The 27,703-nt window shown below is 47.8% G+C and overlaps 6 protein-coding genes and 1 pseudogene across 7 annotated transcripts; 3 read left to right on the forward strand and 4 right to left on the reverse strand.

Moving 5' to 3' along the window:
• Positions 1–1,286: 1,286 nt before the first annotated feature.
• F4813DRAFT_390202 (methyltransferase LaeA) lies at positions 1,287–2,663 on the reverse strand (the record flags this gene model as incomplete). The annotated part of the gene is made up of 7 exons (XM_049246973.1): positions 1,287–1,335; positions 1,387–1,809; positions 1,884–2,027; positions 2,075–2,134; positions 2,204–2,361; positions 2,418–2,547; positions 2,623–2,663. The coding sequence occupies 7 exons, from the start codon at positions 2,661–2,663 to the stop codon at positions 1,287–1,289; spliced, it is 1,005 nt and encodes a 334-aa protein (XP_049098827.1).
• Positions 2,664–5,415: 2,752 nt separating this feature from the next.
• Positions 5,416–5,920, forward strand: F4813DRAFT_113522 (uncharacterized protein). The gene has a single exon (XM_049238533.1). It carries the CDS (start codon positions 5,619–5,621, stop codon positions 5,880–5,882), a length of 264 nt encoding a protein of 87 aa, XP_049098828.1. The 5' UTR covers positions 5,416–5,618; the 3' UTR covers positions 5,883–5,920.
• A 4,438-nt stretch (positions 5,921–10,358) lies between these two features.
• F4813DRAFT_t85 lies at positions 10,359–10,482 on the forward strand (annotated as a pseudogene). Its single transcript has one exon. The product of its transcript is annotated as a tRNA-OTHER (tRNA).
• A 1,602-nt stretch (positions 10,483–12,084) lies between these two features.
• F4813DRAFT_390204 (transcription factor IIA, alpha/beta subunit) lies at positions 12,085–13,913 on the reverse strand (the record flags this gene model as incomplete). The annotated part of the gene is made up of 3 exons (XM_049246974.1): positions 12,085–12,169; positions 12,227–13,206; positions 13,794–13,913. 3 exons carry the CDS (start codon positions 13,911–13,913, stop codon positions 12,085–12,087), a joined length of 1,185 nt encoding a protein of 394 aa, XP_049098829.1.
• A 786-nt stretch (positions 13,914–14,699) lies between these two features.
• On the reverse strand, positions 14,700–17,444 carry F4813DRAFT_362098 (WD40 repeat-like protein). The gene is made up of 2 exons (XM_049243596.1): positions 15,263–17,444; positions 14,700–15,196 (listed from the first exon to the last, which is right to left on the reverse strand). The coding sequence occupies exons 1-2, from the start codon at positions 16,965–16,967 to the stop codon at positions 15,075–15,077; spliced, it is 1,827 nt and encodes a 608-aa protein (XP_049098830.1). The 5' UTR covers positions 16,968–17,444; the 3' UTR covers positions 14,700–15,074.
• A 264-nt stretch (positions 17,445–17,708) lies between these two features.
• Positions 17,709–20,943, forward strand: F4813DRAFT_362100 (galactose oxidase). Its single transcript, XM_049243597.1, has 3 exons — positions 17,709–18,481; positions 18,538–18,856; positions 18,918–20,943. Exons 1-3 carry the CDS (start codon positions 18,040–18,042, stop codon positions 20,446–20,448), a joined length of 2,292 nt encoding a protein of 763 aa, XP_049098831.1. The 5' UTR covers positions 17,709–18,039; the 3' UTR covers positions 20,449–20,943.
• A 2,221-nt stretch (positions 20,944–23,164) lies between these two features.
• F4813DRAFT_362107 (uncharacterized protein) lies at positions 23,165–26,617 on the reverse strand. The gene is made up of 4 exons (XM_049243598.1): positions 26,426–26,617; positions 25,393–26,308; positions 24,018–25,112; positions 23,165–23,903 (listed from the first exon to the last, which is right to left on the reverse strand). Exons 2-4 carry the CDS (start codon positions 26,079–26,081, stop codon positions 23,483–23,485), a joined length of 2,205 nt encoding a protein of 734 aa, XP_049098832.1. The 5' UTR covers positions 26,082–26,308; positions 26,426–26,617; the 3' UTR covers positions 23,165–23,482.
• Between the last annotated feature and the right edge of the window lie 1,086 nt (positions 26,618–27,703).

Raw genomic sequence — 27,703 nt, forward strand, 5'->3', positions numbered from 1 at the left:
AACATTTCTTTTTTTAAAAAAAAAAAATCATATCGTTGGTCAGACCAGAACTCGGTGCTCGCCGGTTCATGTAGCTATGCAGACAGTAACATAATACAAAAAAAAGAGGCACAAGAGACAGGGGCATAGAGGCCAGCTCAGTAAGTCTGGGGATTTCTCAAAAATAAATGTTATTATTTACACGAGAACCAAAATATTTACTGCAACCGGTTTTGCTACAATGGCAATAACACCAACATCAAATAGTGTTGTATATGGCCTCTCATATGGCCCCGGCCTAACTTGGCCGCCCCTGCGGGTCAAACTTTTCCAAAACCGCCCACCCTCGCCAGGCAACACGACACGACATAACACCCGCCGACTGTACAATGCACACAATCAAGAGAAAGTAATGCAGAGATGACCCGGAGCGCCGTTTCGTCTAAGACGGGGGAAAGCAGTGTAACTCTCACTGCCCAATGCGCCCCTATTGCTTAGGTGCCAAGCCAGCACCGCCAATGAAGGTACTTTTTCCCCCGGCTCAAGGTTCAACTTCTCCTGCGCCGAACATAAAACAACCAACCAATACACCTAAATTAGGATGGTTTCTCGGGAACGCGTGACGTCGTGGCCCGGACCGCTTCGGTTCCAGATGAGAAAACATTAACTGGCTATGTTGACAAGGCCAAAGTGTATAAAGTCCATGTCATTCGCAAGTCGAGAACGGGGAAATGCACCGTGAGCAAAGTAGTGTACATCCAATATAACCTGCGCTGGTCCTGCGTATGCACGTGCAGACGCATTACCTCCGGATCTAGCCAATACCGGAGAAAAAGGTGTGCGAGCCCGTTAAGAAAGGCATGCGGGCCTCGCTCCTTATGCAGGGATATGCCAAATGGGCTATGGTAAAAACAAAATGGCCCACAAGTCTTATGGAACAACTATCGTGGCGGTCATAGAATAAGACCGGCTCGCATAGCTGGAGGTACTGCTTAACACAACCCTTGTATCTGCCCGTAGACATAAGGTAGCTGACTAATGACGCAGTCCAACCTCGCCGGGGTTGACGCTCGAGATATGGGGGCGGAAAAAGAGTTGGACAAGATCCTAGAGCCTGCCTTCCAGTAGTTCCTAAATCGACTTGAAAAGGCGGGAGATCCCTGCATAGGAAGGAATACGTCTTTTATGCAAGCGCCGTGGACGTCCAAGGTAGGCTATGGCCTAAGAGATCACCGAGCAGAAGCTTGGTTCCAGTGGCGTGTAGATAGATACCGGTCCAATGGTTGCGTTGCAGGCAGCCGAAGCGATCACGCTCGTTGGCCGGGTATAGATGGCCTTCGTGCTGTCCAGATATACCTACTCCCTGAATCAGTTTCATCAAAAACGGGTAGCGACATCGAAACTTACATGGTGCAGTAAGTTCTCAATCTGCGGGAACACATTTCCTTCCGCACTTTTGAAATTAAGTTCTCAACATGTTCCGGGTCGTAACCGTTCATCCTAGTTAAAGGACCTATTGTTATGGCGTGCAGCCCTTTCGTAATACCGAGGTTGAACCACCTACCCATCTCCTTTTCTTGTCCATCTTCAGGCCAAGAATTGAACGGGATCCGCTTGGTTGTTTGCTCGACGTCAACGTAGCCGAGACGCTGTAACATCCCTACAGTGTGGGGGTTTGCTGTTATAGGTCGCCCAGCCCTCTCCATAGCCTCGGTCAGCTCGTGCGCCCATATTCGAAGCTGAGAGTCTTCGGGTAATTCGCCATCTGCGGACTTAGGCGTAAGATCAATCTCCACATGTTCAAAGAGTCCAGTACCAGGTTTGAGGTATCTGTCCGTCACAATCAGCCATTAGCAACTACAAGGGTTCGCTGGTCAGATCACAACCACAACCATGGGCCGTACCTGAATGCACGGTCGTATAAAGCCGTCCAATTTGCTATACCCCCAGCAAGCATTTTCATATGAATGAGATCGAAGGAATTCTCTTCGATGCCGGTCCAGGGATCCTCGATATCACGTCGCTGAAACTCAACACCTGGTGGAATCCTACGCCAAATCAGCGAAAGGAACAATTAAAAAGGCAAGTAGCATACCTAAGAGGTTGTATTAAGGAAAGGTCCCAACCGAGAATGTTGGCCCGTCCTTGATGGCGACTATGAACAGGCCGATAGGTTAGCCAGGAGCAAAGTTAGTAATTTGTTGCAACCATGGAGGAGACTCACTCGGCCATATCAATCACCCAGATACCAGTACCACATCCAAGGTCTAAGATTCGAGGGTAGACGGGTAGCGGCCGTTGGCATAGACCTCCGTAGTTAGAGCTATCCTGTCGCGCCACTAGAAAGAACTTATGGAATATATCCATCCTATCCATCTCGTCCTAAAAAAGCACTTTAGTCGAAATTTCGACAATAGCCTGCTCTATCGATTCCATACCTCATCCATTGGGAACATATACTTCCCCCTCCGAAAGGTGTCGTAAGAGCGTCCATTTTCCGTGTACCACCATTCCTCCGGCTTTCTGTTTTCGTTTCGATTCGAGGCGGAAGAAGGTAAGACTGGTCCGCTAAATAATTATAGATAGACATATTAGTACAGCTTAGAGCATGGGGGTTAGACACTTGGAGCTCGACGAACATACCCATTCTGGGGGTAAATAGAGCCGTTGCCATTGTGAGCCATGGCGGACACGGTGTAGCCCGGTTAGGGCAGAAAAAAGACGCGCAAAAGGTCGCACGCGAAAAGAACCCGTCGTAGAAGCGCGGCGCAGGTATGAAAGAGGGTTGCGACTAGGGCGACAAGCTCAGGTCTGCGATGCGCTAAGTCCTATAGATAGCTTCAAGAAAAGGCGGATGGGTCAAAGTAACGGCTCTTAGCTCAAGATGCAGATTTGGGTAAAAGGCATGAAGTTGGGGAGGAAAGAAGGAGCGGAGGAGATCAATAGAAGATATAGAGAGTGATGTCGAGAAAAATAATACAGGATAAGACAAGACAACGAGGGACAAGGAAGGTACGCGTGCTGAAGAAATCGCGGATTGGAAGATGATATGTGACGATGGCAGTTAGCGGTTGTTTAGCGGTTTAGCGGTTAGTTATGTAGTTATGTAGTTAGTGGGGACTAGGATAAGTATTTCGACCTGAGTTTCAATCGAACGAGGGATGTACAACATAAAATTGTTTTAGTGCCAACCCTAGCTTAGGTACCATCTAGTATAGCCTAAGTACCGAACCGAACCTCAACTGTAATGCAGATCCGTATTCCTCAGGCATGCAAAGACGCAATGGTGGGGAGGAAATAATGAAGAGAGGAGGGTAAAGACCGAAAAAAAAAAAAAAAAAAAAAAAAAGAGTGGCAGACAAGCGAGACTTTTGAACGTCGAGATGGAGAGGTTTCCTAACGACCAGGGGACATATGTAAAAAGTGTAAAAAGCTACAAGTCATAGGCCATAGGTCATAGGTCATAGGTGGAAAGGGGGGGAGAGAAGACTAAAACGGACGTTGGAACATCGACTTCTGGGATTATAATATCTAGGTACCTCATAAATATGCATGTAGGGTGTGCATGGACAAGCCATGATGCTATGCTCACTGGTTTAGATATAACATGATGCATTTGTTATTCCACATCGGCTAGCGATGGATGATGAACATGAAGGTACAGTACAATCGACATAGCTACCTACCTACCTACCTATGTACCTAACCTTCAGGTATACGACGATACTTTTTAGGTACATACGGCTCATGCATCTCGGAGAAGTTATAGGTGCTGCATGGTGGGTCTCGAAGCAGCTAAGGAAGCAGCGCTAAACTTGCGCTGTACTGTATACTATGTACAATACAATACAATTACAGGTGCAGCCCCTGTCTCCAATTATTCTTTTTCTCGCCTACGAACTCCCAAGTACCCGGACCGTCCCATGAAACAACTCTTCAACTACATACGTGTACATAGACAACGTAACCAGGATTTCACTACCGCCATCATCACTGTCCATGTCGACTTAAGTAACATAAACAATATTCGTGTGAGGTGGACAAGGTATTCAAAGATGCGCCGGGTAAATTTTCTTGGCAGAGCATCTCGACTCGAACCGTCTCAGCTCGTAGCAAGCAGTCTCGGGAACGGTACTACCAACATACATATCTACGTAATGACACGCCCCGTTGCCGTGTTTCTTCGATCCGTCCACTTGGTTACGGGTCAAGTGGCTCCTGTAAGGCTTCGGGAGGACCCAGTCCGCTAAGGCCTAGCCCCACCGATATAGCGCTCCCCCGTCCCGAGGCAGAGGGTCGTGTCTCCTAGATGGTGTGCTGGTGACACAATGCTCAAAGGTAAGGTACTAGTACAAGATCGATCTTATGGTAGAGCCTGTGAGATGCAGCAGTAGCAACAGTAACTAACACATCTAGTATAGCTTCCTCTTCGACTTGTCACCTCCTCAATGGCTTCCATTATACATGCTCTTAGACTACCTGAGGCCCAAAGACATGTGTGCGTACTACAGAAATAGCGTACTACAGAAATAAGTGAGAACCAGTACATGTGTAGCAGCATGTATCGTCGGCAGTCCTGTTGCTACTAGTCGCTACTGGTAGCTTCTGGTTTCCGCTCATAAAATTGTGTCTCGAGAAGACACAGCAGGTTCCACAGCTAGGCAGCTTGGATTCGTCTATAAGGATGCCTTGCTAGAACATATAGGTCAAAGGCCCAAATAATACAATGGCTTCGAGATATGGTAAGCCGCTACGTCAGGGGGCAGATTCTATGCGTCCAAGCCGAAGTGCCCTCAAGAAGGCTCCCCTTAATGCGCCATTGTAAGGTCGCCACAAAGTACAACCTGGAAAGGCGACACCAACAAGGACTTCAGACCTCCTTAAGTGGATTCCCGTGAACATGCATTACTTTGCGATTGCAACTTGCAACAAGCCACCTCGAAGTCAGGCCACGAGACTGTCTTAGTTACGGCTCCGTACGGATCTAAGTCACAGTACTTCCTCGCTTCCAAGCACTCCCACCAATGACTGGTCACTTGCGGTCCCCTTTAGGATAACCAACGACCCTGGCATCCGCTTTCCGTAAAGTATTCTTTGTACTTCCCCAATAACTGGACAGACGGCACGTAATGCAGCGCTTCTCTCAGGTAGATTTGTGATCATTGGCCGCGACCATCCCTCTACTCCCAGGGCACCATAATTTCCTCTCGCAGCAACGCTAATAACGCACATGCAAGACTACTAACATTCGAACTATTTGGTACCCCTATGTACCTAGCTATGTGCTCACCAGCGATATATTTATACTTATTTTATAACCTCTAGGTATCACCAACTCAAGTTACGGAGTTTCTACTTGGGTTAATAACTCGAAATCCTGAGAGGGTCGCCTATAATTGAGATTAAATGCCATAGCGACAACTAGGTAGGGTTGTTTTCAGTCAACACGCTTCACCTTGCGCTGGTACTCAAGGGAACGTTGACGGTCTCGTCAGGAATGGAAACATATCCTTACATCGCGGGGCGTTGAACCATAGGGGCGGTAGCGACGATAAAGATCACCGCCTACATATGGAGTACATGCCCCTAATAAGGATTAGGGGAGTTTAAAAGAGTACCGAACAGGTACTTGTTATACCATGCACTTGCAGACGCAACTATTGACGTTAGCCTATCTCATCCAGACCCTCTTGCATACCTACCTAGGTAGGAAAACATCGTATGGTCATGTCGGTATATACAAGCCCCTACTATATTACGTCGATAACAAAGCTGCTCGCATTCCCTGTAGGCGCTCCCAACTATGTTGGCCCTTGTTCATATTGATTACTACCAAAATCAGGCAACTACGCAATAAACCTGCCCGAGTAACAACCAAATTCAACGTCACAGCCCTTAGCTGACTTTTCCTAACGACTACTCAGAAACGCGACCTACACAAATACAATCTTCATTGATATTATAGCGTATATATTACATTTCTTTATTTCGGAGGCAGGAATTGCGCAAATCAACAGGCCAATATTACAGGTATTACTATAATACCTGAATATATCTCGCGTACTAAGTATAATAGATAATAAGCTGTTAGGAATTGTTACCAACTGTATCCAGAGGATTATATTATACTGCTCACTAACTAGCTAACGACGGGTATCACCCACCTACTATCGTACCCAGGTCATAAGTACTCTCAACCAATCGACTTCACATGGGCTTGATTACCTAGGTAGGTATTCGCGGATGAGCCCTTGTAACAGAAACCAATCATAACAACGGAGTCGAACCCGACACTACGGAACGCAATTAAGCTAAATCTTGGCATTCTCCACTACTCAAAGCTGCGTTGGCAAGTTGTCTCGGGACTAGAAATCTTTAGTGAAGACAATTATAAACCCAGAAACCCAGAAACCCAGAAATGATACAACCGCTTCCGACAAGACAGTGGTCTTATAGCCCCGTACTAACTAAAGCTTTGTTCTAGGTCATATCCCCTCTTCTTCGCTTCGTAGAAGAAATTAGGTCATCCACACGTCAAGGTAAATGCAACTAGTCAGCTTAGATGCACATCTACTCGGTACCACCCCTGCTCTCGGCCCGGTGTCTATGCCCGAGGATTAAACTGAGCCGACAAGACCATAACCGACCCGACAACTCAGCTGAAATCGCAACTGGGCTAGACCAATGCCGATCCCTGATGCATCTACGATTCATATGTTACCCTAGTGCATATTTCTTGATTTTAGAATCGGATTACACTATAGACAGCAGACCGCTCTTGATGCCGCCGCACAAAGAACGCTATTGTAACTCTATCAGCTTAGGCTAGATAGAGAAAATATTTTCGTGTTATATTTGATCATCCCAATTCACCGGTCCTTCAAATACGAATGTACGACGTTTGTCTACGTTGGGGAGCTGTCTCGGTGCCATTTCATTGGACACCGAGCGACCGAGCTGAGCTTGCGACGGCCGGTCACGTATCAAATGACTAAGTCGGCTGTCGTATTATAACTACAAAAGAAGAATGATATCGGTTATCTTACTGGTACCTGCATCGATGACGAGCAGGATAGATCTCGCAGAAAATAGACTTGGAGCTGCGATGACCCGTCGCATTACTAACTTACTGACTTATAGACTCACCGGCGAACGTTGGAAGCTTATTAATTGTAGATCCTGGCACGCCGCACGGTCTACCCGAGAACGTACAATAGGTACAGTCATCAATAGGTTAGGTACCTACATGTAGGTACATGTAGGTAGTATGTATGTACGTATACCCCGGCATGCGCCCTACCTTAGTCATCGCAGTATTAACAGAGGTCCATTAAATCTCAAGCCTGTGGCTTCGCGTGGCTAATAAGTAACCAGTAACCAAGCGCGAGCCATATTTTTACATAATATACAGTAATACTTCGTACTATCGGTTATAAATAGCTATGCGACGACCAACTACGCTTCATAATTCCCGGTCGGCTATATTCTAGGATCTACAAATATTAATCTATCCAACTGACCGCTTCTTGAAACAACATAACTCATCTCGCCATTCTAAGGATCTCGGGAACACCGCCAACCTAAGACGGGCGTAAGAAGATACCATGTGCATTGAAATGTTATCAGGTGATTGGAATGTTTTATGATAGACAAAGGATTTTATCAGTCAGCCGGGATTTTCAGCTTCCTTTCCCCGGGAGCCACGGGTCTACCAGACATACGATGAAGCAGGGCGAAGAATTTGGCATCCTGGTATGCAAAAAGGCGAGCTTCTTGCAAATCATAATCGTCACTGCCGGGCGAGGTTACATCGGACGTCCTAGTTAGGGCCGGACGCCCGAGGACAAATCCCGGAATGCCTGTCTTAAGACACATTAACAGGCCTGTAGCTTCGCGTCTCACCGCCCAAGCGTTCGTTACCAGTCTGTCGGGTCAACCCAATTTTACCAATCTCCATTTTTCTCTTCATCCGCTTGTCCCGCACTTGACACTACACCAGCTCCTTTGACCCTTGTCATTTCGCATAGGCATGTACTAACACGCATCCATACATCATCCATCCATACATACATACATCAGCCATACTATGCAAGAAATGCGGTTTTAAATATCCACATCTACGAGATGGATTCCGTCAAGGATCATGTTACATACATACACTATTGTTACATACACTATGTACACTAGGCTTAAGGACTTCTCCTACATATCGACCTCGTGTTTAGAACCACCCGTTTCTTCTGGACGGATGGATATGGATATTCCCAACCCCCAACACTGGCCGCAGAAGAGGGGTTTTGCCGACAGACCACTTATTCAGACCTCACATCCAGAATTACCAACAAGCTATATATGCATAGACTCACCTACGCCCCACCATTACGTAAATCATGAAGATTAACACGATCGTGGCTTTAACCCTGCCGCTCATCTCCAACAAGAGACAAAAGACACATGAGGGCGCTATATAAAACTAAACGATATCCAGTATCTAGTATAAGTCGTATATTATAAACGCCACACCGTCACTTACTATGTATTAACCTAATCGACCTATACTAGCACACGGACAAAGGCTATCGAGAACAAAAGTTCTCATCAACCCTTGCCAAGCCCTAACGCATTAATCCTATCCAACTAAACACAGGCAGTTTCATAAGTCCTAGGTAGTCCACTTTATTGAGGATTATAGGCGGCCTAAGCTAATTAACACATCCCCCGTTTACACTAATATTTAAACGATATATGCATAATGAAATCAGGAATGACGGTGTGGGTAAGTATTGTACAGTGCTTATGAGCAAAATCGGAGAGTACCCGAAGCCCCTGCGCATACATATGTGAAGATTAAAGCAAAAACATCACAAGTGGATATACCAACTAAAATTGGAATACAGGAGCGACCCAACACCACGGCACCCAATAATGTCGTGTAATTATAACAACATATTCGGCTTCAAAACGCGAGATGCTTTAGTCTCTCTTGATTCCCGGGACAAAGGAAACAACCCATGGTTCTCGTCATAGTCTAATTACCGCATGCCCCAATATATAGTACACGTGGAATACTTGCTAAATCCAACACAGCAGGTCAAGGCGAACGGCACCCAGACCATAGCGGTCGTAAAGAAGCTGACCAGTCCCACCCAGTGCTGCTATACGAATACAAGAGACCCCCAGTTCATCAATACGTCAACGCTATGCATATCACCTATGCGTTGGTCAACGGCATTTATACGGGTCACGCCTGGCGGCCCAGCTACAGTGGTGTACGTTGACCAGCCGAACTTCGATATGCGACTTAGCTCTTCATCAGACGACGAGCTACTTCAAATATATATACCTGAGGTATATAAACATACAGATATGGCATCCAACATTCCATCAAGCCCAGACGGTCAATGCCTGGTTGACGACCCACGTGTCAGGCTAGAGCCACTAGCTGCGCAAGCATCTCATAGTGTAGATTGACGATCGACGTACATAGTACCGTCGCGGGGATTAGACGGCAACTAATAGGAAATGCTAGTCGTATAGCAGTGGGGCTTCGATCTTCTTTCGAATACTACGCGACCAACGTTCCTTACCAATTCCCATAATCCCGGGGCCGGCCTTCCAACGACATCCGCCGGCGGTTTTACTCGGAGAATTAGCTCCCTACCAAGTAACTTACTTTCCTAATGCCGGAAGCTGCACGGACTCGCAACAACCCTACCGACACCGATAGCTCGGAACGGTAATTTAGTCCGCAGCCTCACTTTCGAAATAAGAGGCAATAGATAGCGAGTTTACTACTAATAAGCGGTAATTGATATTCAGTCATGCCACTATTATGCCGAGGCTCGAAGCCCTGTTCTCTCAGCTATATCCTATACCAATAGAGACAACGTTCATTTTCCTTGGTAAATAGCAGAGTTAGTGTCGTAGGAGCGGTCCTTTGCCAATTTCTCAGGAAAACACCACGGCGTGATATATAAATTAGGTGCTTTCTTTTTGTACTCTTTAAGCCCCTTTCCTCGCAGAAATCCTACACCTAGTGTGTTTTTAAGAGAGGATAGTAACTGTTGATAAGTAGACGGAAGCCTGAGCACGACCCCAAATTTCGTGGAATGTCCTTCAGGGGCACATCTTGTTAAGTGTAGATGCCCACGAGAAACAAGCACATTTTCTTCTTATGCTTAAGGGTTTCGTTTTACTTTTACGGTTGCCTACCTAGATAGGTAGGGTCCTAAGGTAGATAGGTAGATAGAGGTTCTAGGGAAGATTTAGGCATACACCTACTACCACCTGCATAGGGTCGTCACTGGGGAGATGCGTAGTGCGTGCACAGGCAACATATATTTGCAAAAAGCAGCGTGTCTAATACCTAACAACGAAAAGGCCTGGTGGTGTAGTTGTAGCACAGTCCTTCTCGATGGGCCGCGCGTCGTCCCCCCGGTTTACCGGATTATACCACGGCACTGTTGTTGAGGAAATGAATGGGTTCGAATCCCATCCAGGTCAAATTACTTTTTTTTTTTTTCCTTTTTGAAACTCTTCGCCGGCAGCCTGGGACAGCAACCCTTTAGGCGGCCTCGGCAATTACGTAGCAACTAGGTAACAGTGGTTGCAATAAGGTCCTGCTGGTGAGATGGGAAAGAGAATAATAGCTTTCGAATCTCACGATGGATATTATAAAATAGTCAAATAAAGCCGATATAGTCTTGCTACCTTGATAAATATTCTTTGCATACATTGTGTGATGAGTATCTAAATTATTATTATCACTACTACCACTATTACCACGTCAAAACTCTTCGCTGGTTGCCAGTCGTTGTTAAGTTTAAGTTTGTATGTGTATCTAGTGCCTACCTATGCATTTAATAATAAGGAGAGAAACATGCCTACGATACGAGTCGACCTGAATATACGCCCGAGTATATTTCACTCGCTATTCTATCAATATTATTTCTTTGTAAACGTAGTAACTTGTGCCATGGAACGGGATAATGAATAAAGTTATAAGGTATACTACATCATCTGGTCTCCATCAATTTTTACGCATACAGTATATATTCACGCTCGAGAAGGATGCTTCATAACACATCGGGACGTCTTGGTAGATAATGCATCAACAGACTATACATAATAAGCATTTGATACGCATACAGACAGGGCCACACCAGTATCAACAACCCAAAAAAAAGGGAATAAGCAAGTATTTCCTCAACCATTATCTACAACGCATATCCGTCCTCCCTCCATACAACCCCCAGCTCTGACTTATGCTCCCGTATACCGACTATAGACGTTGGGTCACAGGCTAAGCTGTGTGCCAAGCCGAGGCTTGACGGAGACAATATCAGGCTGCTTATGCAGTACGAAATCGATCGACGGGATGGCTTGGTCATAGCTTATTGACTCATACTCCCCCCCTTTGCCACCCTCTCTCCCAACCTAGGTAGGCATTATACATCGTATATCACCAAAAACGTTCAAGCAGTAGAACCTGGTAACTAATGCAGCCGTCCGAAGTCCGTCCTAGCCAAAGCCAAGCCGAACCGAACCGAACCGAACCGAACCATATTCACAATACTTCAACAAGCCCAAGTCATACTTCATATCATAAACAGAATTTTATTGCGAAAATTATTGCTATTAGTACAGCTGTCCTGGAGTACTATCTATCCATACCGGCAGTAGTAGGACTAGTCTATTCCGCGACCCCCGCGCACGCCTCTTCATCCCGGCGGCCAAAATGCCCGAAACGAGGATCAACTTTCGTCAGCATCACCACGCAAATATGATGCCATAGTAAAAAAGAAAAAAGAAAAAGCAATGCGAATATCCCTTAACGAACCATGACTCCTTACGCAAACTTGCATTCAGTGAAGCTCACTGGGAGTTCTACCTTATTAATGTCGAGCAAGGCAACTTTTTATCCTCTATTTGCGATCATTGCCCAGATGCTTCTTGTCAGGGATGAGAGGAATACCGAAATGCAGAAAGGTGGGTTTTGACGCGGTTGGATAAATCAAATACGCGCCGAGAACAAAAAAAAAAAGAAAAAGAAACGAAAGCAGGTCTTGTACAAAATCGTGCCAGCATGATGGCGTAAGTTCCAGATCACCATTCATACTCGCCGGTCGCTTTGTGGAATACGTAATCCTTGCCGTTCACACTCAGAACGCCGTCCTTGAGAACACACTTCCTATTATGTTGTGAGCAACTACAATGGTATTTATATCTCGGGATAACGGAAACTTACCACTTGTTCTTGACTCGTTGGACCTTGTCATACATGCAGAGCATGATCTGACCGCCATCCTCGTCTTCATCATCATCTTCAATATTGTCATCGGGATCGTCGAGGTCTGAATTGATAGCGTCCGCGTCATCGGATGCTTCGTCCTTCACGCCATCATCTGTGCCGTCAAACTGGGAGATACCGCCAGGCAGGGGTGTACTATGTTGTGAAACAGCTTGATCCTTGCCTTTGCGCTTAAGGGGTAGCATCAGGCCACCACCTTCCATAGCCTTAGCCTTGGCCGCGATCTGAGCGTGGAGCAAGTTGTCAATCTGAACTCGTCCCATTTCTACATTTTCACCAGCAGAGGTACGACGCATGACAACACCAACATGAGATTCGGCATCATCTACGCCATCCATCTGAGAGGGCGGAGGTCTCTGTCCATTCGGCATGGTCATGCGCTGCTGCTGCTGCTGCTGCTGTTGTTGTGGATTAGGGGGCATGCCAGGTCGGTACTGCTGTTGAGGGTGACCCTGCTGATATTGGCCCTGATAGTTGGGCGGGATAGGTTGGTTACCGGGCCTCTGTTGGTTCTGAGGAAATGCCTGCTCTCTTAGTTTGTTAATGGAAGCTGCTGCGCGGTCACCATACATGGTCTGAAGCTGTTGAGATACCCGCTCTTGTACAACGCCGGGGCCACTTTGCTGGGTCATCATAGATCCATTGTCAAGGCCAGGCTCTGTCTTAACGCTGGGTTCGGGTTTCACCCCAGCACCATTTGAAGGCTGACCACCAGCCATAGGCATGGTGAGGCCTTGAGGCTGTTGGATTTGAGGAACATGTTCTTGGATAAATGAAGAGCCGTTGACTTGGGGAACAGGCTCAGGAGCCGGTGCAACAGCAACAACAGGAGCCGGGGGCGGGGGAGCAGGGGCGTCTGGCCTCGGATCCCAGGGGAACGTAGCCAGCTGCTGTTGGGAGAGCTTCCTCTGCCATCCCTGATAAAATAATGTTAGCCAAGTAGTTCACCTTTGTTACTCTTGTTACTCGGTGAGAGGTTTAGCTGGTAACGAAAGCATTGTTCCTTGCAGGGTAATTTAAAAAGGAGAGGGATAAGTGACAAAAGTGACGAAAGTGACGAAAGTGACGAAAGTAACAAAAGTAACGAATGATCTGATAGGATAAACGCGCACAGTAAGAGGCACGTGAGTGGACTGGGTCTCAGCCAATGAAAAATGACGTGAGTCACTGGGAGATTTGCAGCGGGCGCAGAGGCATAAAAAGCCCAAATAGTGCCTGCCCGCCCCTCACGAAATCCGCCAGTTCTCACCAACCTCGGCCTCGCCTATAACCAGCACAGTAAAGTGGCCTATATGGGTGCCCATCATGGCTTGGTCGACAACTCATCAAATTTCGGAAAATAATTCCTCAAATATTCCATACTTAAGGAAATCCCCGTCCAAATGAAAGAAATAATAGAACAATGCACTAATAATTGTTGATCGCCGATCGACTCAAGGGAGAAGCGGTAGAGAGAAGAAAGAAAAAAAAAAAAGAAAAACAAGAAAATTTGCCAATTACTCACCCTCTTCAGTTCGTCCAAAACACCCTCGTCCACGCCGCCTTCCTCGAAATCGACTCGCGAAGCTTCGAGGACATCGTTGATGATCTGCTGGTAAACATTGCCGACCTGCGAGTTGGACATGGTGACGAATGACCGCGGGTTGACCGACTATTCGGGTCGATCAAAAAGGTTGGGTGCGGTATTCGGCAACAGGGTTGTGTAGTTGTTGGTTTACGTAAAATCCTGTCTGACGAACAGGTGGAATACCTGGTAAATAATGTAGGTACGGTCACAATGAATACCTAGGAATGCAATGTTGTGCAAGGTTGCAAGGTTGCAAGACCGCAGAGTTGCGAAGATGGAGTTTTGGACGCGGCTTGCGAGTCAAAAAGCGGTTGCAAAATACGGAAGACGAAACCAAGGTTTTTGTTTTGCCCGAGCTTCCTCCCCGTGCGCCCTCTCAAATCTGGCTCAAAATTTAGTTTTCAGTCTCTCTGGTATTAACTTAACAACTGGCACGCAGTTTTCTGTCGTTGTACACTGGCGCAGCGGATTTGGCCGACGATGAGGTGTGTCTGGTTGGTGATGTTCTCGTGAAGGTTGGCTTGAAAGTGCCTGGTTTGTTAAAGTGCCGCTTACGCGCTTACTTAATCGCCTTAGACGGCCTAGATAAGATAGGTTGTACCTAAGTCACTGCACCGCCATCGCCGCTAAAGCAACCAGGTACGTACCTTTTACCACTACCACTACCACTACCGCGGCACGTCAAATGAAATAAAATGAGGTAATGACGACTGCCAACAAATTACATAGTACATGCTACCTCCTAATTGGAACGAATTTGTACCTACCTAACCTAGTATTTAATAAGGAACATGCACCTAAACGTGTACAAGACATCGGAACAAGATCAATTGAAATATTAATATGACTTCATTATGCCGCATCAGCTACGGCAAATAAGCGAATACCAGTCAATCTCATATCCTATTGATATGTCGACTATCTAGCTACCTTTATTCCTGCCTTATGATGCATAATTGAATTCCCCTAAACTCCGTAATTATAATACAACCATTGTAACTCCATCCTTGCGGTCTCCCGTAGCACGCATTATCGCTTCGTAGCTCATGACCAAGTCGTATCCTGATTAAAAACCTTCTAGGTCTATATCGTGAGGATACCCCAACGCCATGCTAAATAGACACCAAATGCAGTACCCAGAGATGCCAGAGCGAAATTGTACCTACTGTTCGTTGAGCTATGATGATGCTCCTGACATTCGCGAGATCTACATGGTGCTTATCGGATGGTCATCTGCTTGGCCATCTGAGCCTTGCTGGAAGAGCCACTAGCACCAACACCTGCGGCAGCACCAGCCTTCTTCTCAAACACCTTCCAGAACTTCAAGCTCTCGTCGGCAGCTATTGAAAGGTATTGTTAGCTGAAATTCTTGATTCAAAATTTGGGGCGCATGGGTTATCTCTTACCTGCGGTAGCAAGCATCTGTCCATCGGGACTGAGGCAGCTGTGGAGAACTCGGCTCTCGTGAGCAGGGATCTCGACGTTACGGACGAGAGTGGGGTAGCTCCAGATGCTGAGAGAGTTGTCAGGGAATCCGCTCGAGCTGACAATTTCGCGGTAGCTAGTGCTCCATCGGAGGCTGGTGACTTGGGAACCAGTGTCGATACTGTTCACTCTGGCGCCAGAAGTAGTGTTCCAGAAGTGGATGTGGCGGTCGTAAGAGCCACCACCAGTCGCGAGGAGGTTCATGTTCCACGGACACCAGGCCAAAGCCTTGACTGCCGCCTTGTGGTTTGTCTTGGTGAACTTGGGGACAGCTAGCGATCGAGCATCCCAGATAGAGACAAGGTTGTCGTTGCCTCCAGTTGCAAGCTGGGCACCATCGGACCGCCATTCAAGACCGCAGACTTCAGAAGTGTGAGACACGAGCTCAGCCACCTTGTGTTCGGCAATACGAACATCGTGGTTGTACACGAGTCCACTTCGGGCACCAGTAGAGAGAAGGTGCTTGTTCCAGCCCATCACACCGACGCGAGTGTCATGGCCGAACATGCTGCGCACCTTCGTGCCTTCAGCAACGTCCCAGATCTGGACCTCACCGGTTCCAAGACCAACGCCGACGTAGGCGCCATCACCAGACCACTTAACGCTGCTGACGTATGTATCAGCGCTGGTCTCTAGCAAGCAGCTTACTGAGCCTTCATCGGCTGACCAGACGTAGACTTGCCGCTCCAGGCCGATAGCAACTTGGTTGCCAGAGCTCCAGTCGAGCAAGTTCAAGTAGTAGTCGTCAATCAAACCTGGGGCATCTAGGACTCGTTCAGGGGCAGTCGCAATGCGGCGTCGGAACTGAGCAGAGCTAGCATTGGCTGACTTAAGTGGTCGGTTGTACTGCTGACGAAGATCGATAGGCCTAGAAGACTCTGGGGGAGCAGGCTTGAACTGGAGAATGCGAGTGTTAAGGTTAACACCACAAGCATTTGCAAGAGAATCTTGATAAGCTACTGTGTTAGGCGACGGGCGAGAGTAGCTGGCGGCTTCGTCGTCGTCGATGTTAAGGCTTTCAAGCGCGGCGATAGCATCATCGGTAGCGGAAGATAGGACAGCAGAAGCTTCACCGCTGTTGGCCCTTGATCGCTGCTTCTTCTTCTCTTGAGAATCAAGCTTTCCAGATCCAGCATTAGCAATAGCAGAGCTGTTGCTTCGGTTAGGAATGAACCGATCCGCAGTGTAAGAAATGGTGGTCTTGTTGGACTTTGATCTTGAAGGCGCCGCCGTCTTCTTGGGTTTTGGGCTAGAAGATGTCTTGGTTTGTCCTGTGCCAACAAGGGTGAAGTCGGATACGCCAAGCTCAAGAGCCTTGCGGGGGGTGGAGACACCGCGGGCAAGGTTAGACTTGGGTGAATTACGGTGAGACGATCTTGAGGTTGTCTTGGCAAGGTGTGCCGATAGATTCCCTCCATACACTGACTTGCTAGCTGGGCGGGATGTGTCACGACTAGAAGACTTCCTGTCGGGCGTGAAAGGGGACGAGTTCACGTTGATGGGAATATTGGCAGTTGTGGTACGTTGACGGGGAGATGGTGTGAGGGGCATCCGTCCGCCAGCGGTACGAGAGGAGAAAAGCCCCTTGTGGGACTTTAAGGGAGTTGATACTGCAACAGATGCCATAGTGTCTAATTATCTAGAGTATGACGATTATTGTGTATCGAAACGAGAAACTGTTGACTCCGACGAAGAGTAACAGAATGTCTCGGGGGGGTATTATATGAGTAAGTGAGAGCTCCGACAGGTCGAACGAGCTCCAAGAGACTCAAGTGAATGGTTCCTGGATTTGGTTGTTGGTTAGTATTAGACGTTGTGTTCGATAATCGAAGAATGCCTTTGCGTAGAACAGCTTTAAAGTCGGCGGGGCGATCAAATGACTGTACGTCCTCAAGGGAAAGTAGCAGTGATGAGATCTAGTGGACTTGAAAGTATTGTGCAAGAGGCTTTGGTAATATTTTGGCCTTAGACGGCAGCGGACTAGAGGAGCATATGAGGATGGGCGGATGGGTAGAGTTGAAGGTTGTAATGAAGGGAAGAATCAAATGTTAAATTCGTCGTGCACTTGGTGACTTTAAATGTTTACTAGAAGTGGATCGGAGGGGTTTTAGGTTGCGCAGGGCAACCACCATGACCCATTGCACTACGACGAATTTAGTTTGAACAGCTGCGCACCTACCCAAGCCATTTCGGATGTATTAATGTATAGTGTATTTTCTTTGATGGCCTGTGCGTCATTCAACAATCCGTACGGACCTAATCCGTACTGTCAAACCATATGTACCCACCTTTTAATAGTGCAAGTGAAACGCCCCATGTGCACCTATTTACATAAGCATCCCCACCTTCATAAATCTTGCTGGCAAACCCTTGTACAACCGGAGATAGCAAAAGAAAACAACCCCTGCCATTGGCAAATACTACACCGTACACCCCCAACTTGACCAAATATTGGCTGATATGTACAACAAGACGACCAGCCCTTCATCCCGATATTCCAAGGTCTAAGATCCACATTGGTATTATAATTTTCATTGAATCTAACCTAGTCAACTTGCCTTATTGAGTTCTTGTCCCTATCGCAAACCCTTTGCGAACAAAGGGACTAGAAATGCCGACGTAGCCTTGCGATCGATTTCTCATTCTCTATCCGCAGCCTTGCAACTTGTGATTCCGCTGCCTTACAGTAGCCCAAACCATGGCCCATCCCTCAACTCCATCCGCAATTGCTCACTCCCTTTTTGGTGGACCCATCAGCTCAACATACCATCATCCAGCTCTCCCCTTACCGGCTGTCACACCAGCGACTTCGAATGCGCCGACCCCCGTATCCGCCTCCGCCTCCGCCTCCGCCATGTCTGCCGTGTCCTCTAACAACACGTTTGTCATGACGAATTCGCCTATGAAGAGCAGGGCTATAATGGATAATTACCGGCCCAAGGTCACACGAACCCTCGGCCAGCGACCCGCCTGCTTGGTGAACGCCTCGGTTACATATTGCGGTAACAATCAGATATATGCATTCGGCGGTTTCGACCAGTACACGGACGAGGTCTACAACCACGTACTAAAGCTAGACCTCGTTAGCCATCAATGGAGCCTTGTCGATAACTATGGGGACATCCCTGGTGTAAGAATGGGTAAGTTGGACTATCATGTCTTACGGTGTATACCCTCGACTCACATGCACTGGTAGGACATACTGCGACCTTGTATCAGGGTGATAAGCTTCTTGTCTTCGGTGGCGAGAATGAGCACAGGACGTATCTCTCCGATTTGATAATATTTGATCTGAAGAGCGCCCACTGGACCCAGCCTCAAGTTTCTGGACCCGTCCCCAAGGGTCGAGCCAGACATGCGGCTGTCCTACATGAGGACAAGCTGTTCATCATTGGTGGCATCACAGGTCATGAGAGCTATGTCTCAGAGGATATTTGCTACCTAGACTTGAAGACTTATACTTGGTCGAGGTCGTGGCGCTTCGTTCCTAGATTTGACCACTCGGCCTACGTATGGTATGTTATACACTTCCTATATACACTTCCTATATCTCCTCTAAAGGCTAACTCTTGGCAGGAATGATCGAATTTGGGTATTTGGAGGATTAAGTAGAGACATGGACAAGATAGGCGACCTGTGCTGGCTAGACTTGAAGGGTAGCCCGGATTTCGAGTCTCCGCCTCAGATTGGAGGTTCCGTCGATAGACATACCATAGCTAGCCGCTCAAGCGATTCGCCGCGGACCCCTTATTCGCTAGGCTCGGCCCCGCCCCTCTCAGCCTCAGGCTTTGCTGCCAACATCCGGGCAGCTCAAGTTAGCACTCCCTCGTTCCACTTGAAGAAGCAAGTTCCAATGGCGCCCGGTGCCATCTCTGTCCTAAGATTCGTTTCCGGAGGCAATGTTCCATCGCAAGGTTCTGGCATTCATTTCCATATTTATTCTTCCGGAAGTCTTCTAGACTTTGTCACCCCCGTCGCGACTATTACCCCAAAGGAGTGTTCCCTTTCGGCTTTGGATTTAAATACTCTGCGATGGCAAAAATTGGCCGATGGTCGTGAGATTTTTAAGCTGGGCTATCAATGGCACTATTGCACGATGAATGAAGATGGTACTAAGGCCTGGCTACTTGGATGTCCAACCGACGCTATCAACGATGTTGGCCCGGGTGGCTTTGAAGAGTATCTAAGCGATATTATGGAAATCGACCTACGACGCTACGGGTTTCTAGGAAATAACGCTGTTTCCGAGTCTCGAACGGAGTATGCTAGACCAACCGCACATACCAGAGTTCAAGACCAACCATCGAAAGGGCTTGGACATGATCTCGCGAAACTCTTTAACCAGCCACCTGAGGCTGGAAGTGGAACTGACTTTATCATCACCGCTCTCGCTGGCGACGACTACGATGATGACGATATGATGGGTTCTAGTCTCATTCGTGCAGGAGAATCTCCAATGGATCAGAATTGGCTCACACCAGACGCACCTACTTCTGCCCCTATCCATGTACACAAGCTAATCCTCCAAGCTCGATGGCCTCATTTTGCCCGTTTGTACAACGCGCAAATGGCAGAGTTCCACACTAAAAAGATGCATATTCCGGAGCCTTATACAGTTGTTAAGGCTTTCCTATACTACCTCTACACGGACAGCATCCACTCCGACGATGGCGCAACTGATCTTTCGGATGTTGCCGGGCTATTGGTAATGTCAAATATCTACAACATCCCTCATCTACGTCTCCTCTGCGTGAATCGATTATCAAAAGAACTCGATGTAGAACACGCATGTATCATTTGGTATTGCGCAGGACTCGCAAGCGAGGAGTGGCTGCGCAAACGGGCCGCGTCATTCTGCTTGACGCATTGGGGCCGCATAGTACGGACCCAGGGGTTCCTACGTCTGCCACGATCAGCTCTCGTCGAGCTGTCGCAGGAAATCGATATGGAGGGCCGAGTCATCGCGGGCGAAGAACTCGAGTATGTGGATAACTGCCGCGGCCGGTTCGACACTTCTGGCGTCTCGCGGAAAGATAGCATCAGTAGCGATCACACGCAGGCTCTGCCTTCGGACGTGGAAGACTCAGAAGGCATGGATATGGCCTGACTCTTCAGGATACTACGGCGAAGGATTCACTTTGGACGGACTTGACTATGCGAATCCGGACATTGAATAATGCTTTTTTAATCCGCATTTTCAGCTTACCTCGCAAGGGAAAGGGGGATTGCATTTTATGGATATCCGAGATGCACCTGGTGTGTATCCGGCACGAAGCAATGGATATGAATTCTGGGTTTTGCACGTCTGTTCTTTTCTAAACACGGGGTCGATACAATCAAACATCAACCGCAGAGAGGTTGTCGGACTTGTATTTTTAATCAGCATGGTTTGGCGTTCATGGGACGGGGGTAGGTTAGGTCAAGTAAGGTAGTCAGTCAGCAGGTCATCACAGAACGGAATCGAGGCAAGACGCATCGGGTAGGATATGCTAAGCTAGGCTGTTTAAGAAAGGGGCTCATTTTGTGCGCATGCGCCTGTGTGTACCTTACTCTCTACATAGGCAACGGTTTAATACTACTCAAAGTCCACGTTACCATTCACATATTTATCTTACGTATGAGTATGTAGATGTGGTTTGTGGTGGTGCGCATGTGACAATCGCAAGGGCGAGGGCGCTAGAGATGAGATGAGAAGAGAAGAGAAGAGGAGACGGCTAGGCGAGGTCGTCATCATTAGTTATTACGGAACCCGGCGTAGCCTTGGGTACGTTACATGGGCTACGCGACTCAAGACCCTGCATTAGCCTCCATCGGCGCTGGCATCGGCATCGAGGCTAGAACCCTGAGGAAGCATGGTAGCGTCGTTGTTTACGTCGGTGGGTTACTGCGCGAGGGAATACCTGGGCTAAGGTAGCGGGCTATAGTACTGTACCTAGGTACCTAAGGTAGTGAGGTATCTGGCGTATGTATTTCCGGAACGGAACTGCGCTAGGAGGTACATAGCTCGGGTAGACAGACCTAGCGTGGATCGGCATTTATTTATTTATTTTGATGGGGCTCGGCGCGCAAGGCGAGGGGGGTATGTATGTATGTATGTATGTATGTATGTATGTAACCTAGGTAGGTGGGTGGGTTTAGCGCGTCGAGAAGGCGGCTCCGGATGGTACGTGGTAGAGAGGGGAGGGGGACGGAGGAGGCTCGGCGATGCTAACTTGTTGGGGAAGAAGGAATGAGCGGGCGGCCAAAGGTTGTGGGTGGGTTTGTGGGTTTGGTGTTGCGTGTCCTCAGTTGGGTTTGGGAGAGGTGGGCCTGGTTAGCTTGGGTCTGCTTAAGTTGACGTACGTGGTCTGGATAGATGGACGGGTGTAGGTGTCTAGTTGAGTAGAGTTGTGTATGCTGGGTCGTTGGTGTTTTCAGATTGAGGGTATCGGTGTGTTACGGACTTGAGATCTGAGCTTGTAATGTATCTAAGTAGGTATGTATTGTGTGGGAGAAGTACGTAGGAAGGACGATTGGGTCAGTGGTGTAGTGGATAAGGGTCAGGGGGGCAAGAAATCTCTCGATAAAGTGCTGAGCAAAGACTGAGTGGCGTCTGAGGTGATAGATCACGAGAGGCCAGTCATTTGAGGCCTTGTGGTAGTTCTTTATGATGAGCTCAGATGCAGAGGACGTGGGCCTACCTCGTAGGGGATATATTCTCCAAAAGCTACTCTACGAGTTCAATATTGAGGTTCTTTCTTCCTCGGTGGGACTTGTAGGCGAGGTGGTATAATAGAATGGGTTGTATATTAGGTACGAATTAATACCTCCGCTTCACCTCGTGTTCAAGCTGAGATCCTGTAAGCTGATGCGCATTACCTCCCATGTGGTCTAGTCGACTGACAAGAAGTTCAGTAAGACGGAAGCTTGCTGGGTATGTGTATCAGACGTAGAATCAGACGTAGAACACATAGTCCTACCAAACCGGCTGAGGGTATTCGGTCTATTGAAGCAGAGGAAAGACAATGATACCAGAAAAGTAATAACATTTGTAGTCAATTCCCTCTATCACGAGCTTAGCTACTCTTCTAACCAAATATAATAACATAAACATGTATGAAAGGCACAAAGCTATGGAGTAGAACCATTAAGAACATCGCGAATTCATTAGTTACACACAGGAAAGTAGCAGCCGGTATACCCAGCTGTTCCTCATCTATAAACAAGTTCCCTTTCCTTTCCTTTTCTACGTCCTAGGGGACGTACATTATAGGTACTTTTCCCGCCGCCTTTTTAATTTTCCCTCTGATCTTCCTTTTAAGTTTTTCTTTTCTTTTGAGTGAACCGAAATCGAAGGCTGGAAAAAAAAGAATTATCGCTGGAACGCCTGGCTATCCCCCAGACCGTTCCGAAAACAAATACGTAGAGGACGGAAAAGATAGCCTTTTCCATCGGCCGTGAGGCACAACATTCTGTGTAAGCGAGCGTATCCCTTTTTTTGTTGCGAGTAAAAAAGAAAAGTAACAAAAATAAATAAAACCAAAAACAAGAACAGCAGCAGCAGCGAGTCTAGATCGCTGGGGTATAGTAACCTCGCCATTAGGCTGCCGTTCCACCGGCCGTATCTCATATTTTTGAGCACATCAAATCGTCTCTGTGATTTGTTCCCTTAATTCGTGATCTCCCTATCGGCTTCGTAATTCTTCCATGTTCGATCCAGTCGCAGAAGGTAAATTGTCGTGATTAGAAAAGACGAGGAAGCGGGATGTTGAAATCATGATGTTTTGAGGATATGTAAACGGTGACCGAACAGACGCGCCCAGCTCTTTGTGAACAGGAGGGAGAAAAAAAAAGGCGACGAGTTCTGCATAGAAGTCTATCGAGGGTATATCTTAGACTGGACGCCTTATGCAAGAAGCAAAGAACGCCGCCAAGATGACGTAAAGAACAAACTTTTCCGAACCGAGAGAAATTATGGCCGTATGTACAGTTGCCACAGTATGTAAGGGGGTATCCAGTCTATATGAACATATCTATGCCGAAATATCAATGCGGGACCAGAAACCTCCGGTTGAATGAGGGCCATCAACGCCAGGTCGCAACTCGAGAAATTAGTAGCAAGCGCCGTGGTCTTTGGCAGGCGGCCGAGAGAACAGATGACCCTATAACTGCATCTCTTCGCCAATTCCGGGAAGTCCGTGGCCGATATTGCCCATGTTAAAGGACATCTGATTGTTGGCTGCAAGGTTAGCTCGGATGTTAGCCGCTTGGGCTTGGATCTCGCAGGCAGACGAATGTTGCTTGTGCTGTTTGGTTGTCAGTCTCTGTAGATATGATGATGTATGGATAAAATAGTAAATAGTAAATAGTAAGTAGTAAACAGTAAACCCAGGATGACGTACGTATTTGAGGCCGTTTAAGTTCTTGTAGCGCTTGTGACAATATTCGCACTTGTGTGGCTTCTCTTTCTCCATACCCGTCTCGCCCGGATAAGGGGCAGATGTCTCGGGGTTTACGATGGAGAAAGAACCGTCTCCGTTCTCGTGGAGCTGCTGATTTTGATGCCCATGTTGTTTGTGGTACCTGCATAATCAATTTAGCGACATGTAAAGATAAGGGCCGGGAAATTCAAAATGGGGAGGGAGGGGGGAGGAGACAAAGTCTCAGGCGGAAAAATGGAACAAAAGTTTAACTTACTTCAAGCCGTTCTGGTTCTTATAAGCTTTCTCGCACCCAATAACTGGACACTTGAAGGGCTTGTCCTCCTCCGGCGGTATTACCAAGGAACCAGGGTTCGCGATCGCACGTTGCAGCGCTGCCAAATGGTTGGGGTCCGTGATGTTTCCAAACTGACTTGCATCGAGTCCAAATTGAGCCATCTGCTGCTGTAACGCTCTCTGGCTTGCCGGTCCACCGTTCGGGCTGTAGAGCCTCTTGGCCGGGTCGTCAATGAAAAACTCGGAGAGATTAGAGTTATTAAAATCTCCTATGTTGTTGAGGTTTAGGTTATTGAGCGAAGAGAAGTCCATATCCCCCATCCCATCCTTATTTCCACTTATTTGTTGCCCTAATGCGGCTTGTTGCGTTGTCAAGGTAGGCGTGTTGACTGACGAGACTGTAGGATTGTTCTGGAAGCCAAAGTTATTAGCACCGGGTGTGGACGGCTGCGATGTTCGGAGAGCTTGGTGCTGTAGCCCCGGGGTGGTCAATTGTAGTTGAGGCCTCTGCTGCTGTCCGAACATTTGTCGGGTCTGTTGGATAGTTCGTTGGTTATCGTCCATCTCCATCATACCGACGGTGTCATCCATTTCCATGTCACCAACAGCATCCATCTCGTCGTTGGATTGCATTCGGTTCAGCTGCTGTGATCGCTTCTGGGCGTTGGAGTCCATGGTCGAAGACTGTCTTCCCATCTGGATTCCACCGAAACCCATTCCGGGGCTGAGGTTGCTGCTTCCTATATTTCCGAACCTTTGGCTCGATCCTATCTGCGACTGATGCTGAAAGCCTTGCGAATCCTGCCGTCCAATTGCCATCGACATAGACGGTCGGCTGCTAACCGAAAGCCTATGGGGCATCGGGATACCGGACCCATTCCGGTTCGGCTGGGCATTCTGGCCCGTGTGGACCGTCTCATAGTGGCGAAGCAGATCGTGCATCGTGTCCAATTTCAAGTCGCAACATATGAAGTTGCGCAGATATTCGGCCTCCATCTTGGGGATGTATGAGTTAGAGTGGAATGAGGGCGATTGATGAGCACCGGTAAACGGCGACGTGCCTGTCATTACGAGGCTATTCGTTTCGAGACATGATAATTAGCGACTTGCCACCGGAGCATTTTTACATGCAGGAACAGAAACAGGAACAGAAACAGAAACAGAAACGTCTCATGAAATTATTTAAAAAACAGCAGGTCGGGTAAAACGGAAGCGCTGCGTAACAAGAAGCATATCCTCGACGAGTAACAGAGGGGGGGATATGGGGGATATGGGGGACATGAGGATATGAGAACATGAGGACAAGGAAATTGATAACGAGCAAAGGAGAATTAAAAATAATCGGTACCACTTACTCATCTCTAATGAAGCTCCCGACTGAGACTCCGCCCCAGCTCATACCGTTCATTAAACTGCCGGCCAAGCTCTCCCGTCTACCGCGATTAGCCTGTTCGCGATTCGGATTGATCATAGAGATGGGCTTGGGTCCAGCGCTGACGAAGGAGTCCTGGCGACTACGGCTCACGGCCGAGTCGAGCGCAGGACCTGTGGTCATTTCGAGGTCAAGGTCGCCGTCGACGTTAACTTGAAGCCAGTCCGGTTCGGTCGGGATGGGCTGGCCTGAAGGCGGCGAGGCGGAATTGGAGTTGCGAATCTTTGGATTATTACTCGCGATGTCTATTGGTTTGGATGCGGAGACGGAGAGGGGAGATGCGGATGCGGATGCAGATGCAGATGCAGATGCGGATGCGGCAACAGATTTAAAGGCAGATGCGCCGGTGATATCGGAAGCGAAATAGTTATTGCGACCGGGGAAATTAAATTGGTCGTCCGGAGTTGCGGGTTGTGGTGAAGGTGACGGCGAGGTGAGGGAATGTGAGGAAGTTGGTGTAGGAGCAGCGGCAGCGGCGAGGTCAGAGCCAGCGCCAGAATTATTATTATTTTCGGCGCTGCTGCGGCTGCTAAACGGATGCTCGGTGTCATTAGTCGCTGGAAATGGGGTACGTGTTGTGCCTGTTAGCCATCTACCCAGGGCGCCCTTCATGGTGATTGGTGCTGATTGGTGCTGAGTATAGTGGACCCGCGGACCCTTGAGAATGGTCCTTCCTGGTCCTCGGTCCTTGGGCTGGGCTCTTCGTTCCCTCAGGTGGGCAAAAAAAGGTACCTTATCCAAAGTATCTTTGGTACTTTCTTTTAAGTACCTCGTAACAAACGGAGTACCTAAGGTAACTGGATTGGCGGTTTTGGCTTTGCCTCTTAACTGTACAATACCTAAAGTAATAATAACTAAAAGCGTCAGTAAAATATTCCAATTGCAAGAAACATAAATATAAAATAAAATAAGAAAAGCGAAAGTGGTCTCAAATATTATAAGAGATAATGACGAACGGCAAGACGGAATTATGAATCCAACCCGAGATTAGGACAGTTCAATGTGTTAGTCGTGTTGGCCTCCAAGGTGAATATGGGAGTAAACCCGCCTTGGGGAACCGGCGAGGAAGGCAAAAAGATGCCTGGAAGCTGCTTCAAGACGGGGAGCGGATGGACGAATCCGAAAAAGAAGAAGAAGAAGAAGAAGAAAAACAAGGTGCCTTTCCGTCTAGGCAGTCTTGACTAAGGTACGTACATAAGGGTACGAAGCTAGGTCGAACAACTTACAGGATTATGACCGCAGTGTATGTATGCGTGAGGTATGTTTGAAGAGTCGTATTGTAGGAGTATCCGAGTCTGCTGTACTACTTACAACTTATGCGCGTAACTCATGCGCGCATGTGTGTGCGTATATATGTATGATATGTATGATATGTATGAGGGTATGGACAGAGGTAGGTAGGTAGGAATGTATGTAAGCTTAACGACGATATGTAGGGCCGGGGGTCGCTTTGAATGCTGTGCACTGGGTAGGTCCAAACTAGACGCTACTTAGGTGACTGGATGGAAACCCGGACGAGGGGCAGATGCAAACTGTAACCAAACACGGTACGATCGATTAGCTCGAATATCACGTTGGTCCAAGCTGTCGAGTCTCCAGCTGCCTGTACGTATGTAGAGTGGATATTCCCCAATGTATCCAGAGAGATGCAGCAGCAGTATGAAGTAATAAAATAATAAAAGGTACGGCGGCAAACTCCACAGCGTAGAATCACACGGAAGCACGAGCTTCGACCGAGCAGCTGGTAATGGTCACCACGGGAGGCAAATCACACTGGCTTGGGACGGGAGACGTAGCGTCTCGCCTCTTGCAGGTGGTGCTCTACCTAATACTTTAAGCCACCTTTTATTTTGGCGAAACCTCGTCCGCTGCAACTATGTAGTTTCGGGGGTTAGTGACGGACGAGCCGGCGGTACTTAGTAGCCCTAGGAGAGAATTGTGGTCGCCGTAGACGCCTTGGACGCCGGGATTGATTCTGGATTGCTACCTACTTAGCCAGGTTGTGCAGCAGTTACTACCGCAGCGGGTTGCACGGCAGTCAGATGGATGGAGGAGTATTGTGGTTCTGGCGGGATGATCCCGAAATCAGATCTGGCGGTAAGTCGACAAGTGATGTAGGTGGTGTTAATAAGTGGTTTTTTGGAGGCGGCTGTTAAACACGGGCCGGGGGTGGGGGGTAGTGGAATCGAGACACCCGAACAATATATCTAAAGGAAGTAAAGTGGTATAAGTGG

This window comes from Daldinia decipiens (genome assembly GCF_022478715.1).
Source record: "Daldinia decipiens strain CBS 113046 unplaced genomic scaffold F4813scaffold_20, whole genome shotgun sequence".
Classification (NCBI taxonomy): domain Eukaryota; kingdom Fungi; phylum Ascomycota; class Sordariomycetes; order Xylariales; family Hypoxylaceae; genus Daldinia; species Daldinia decipiens.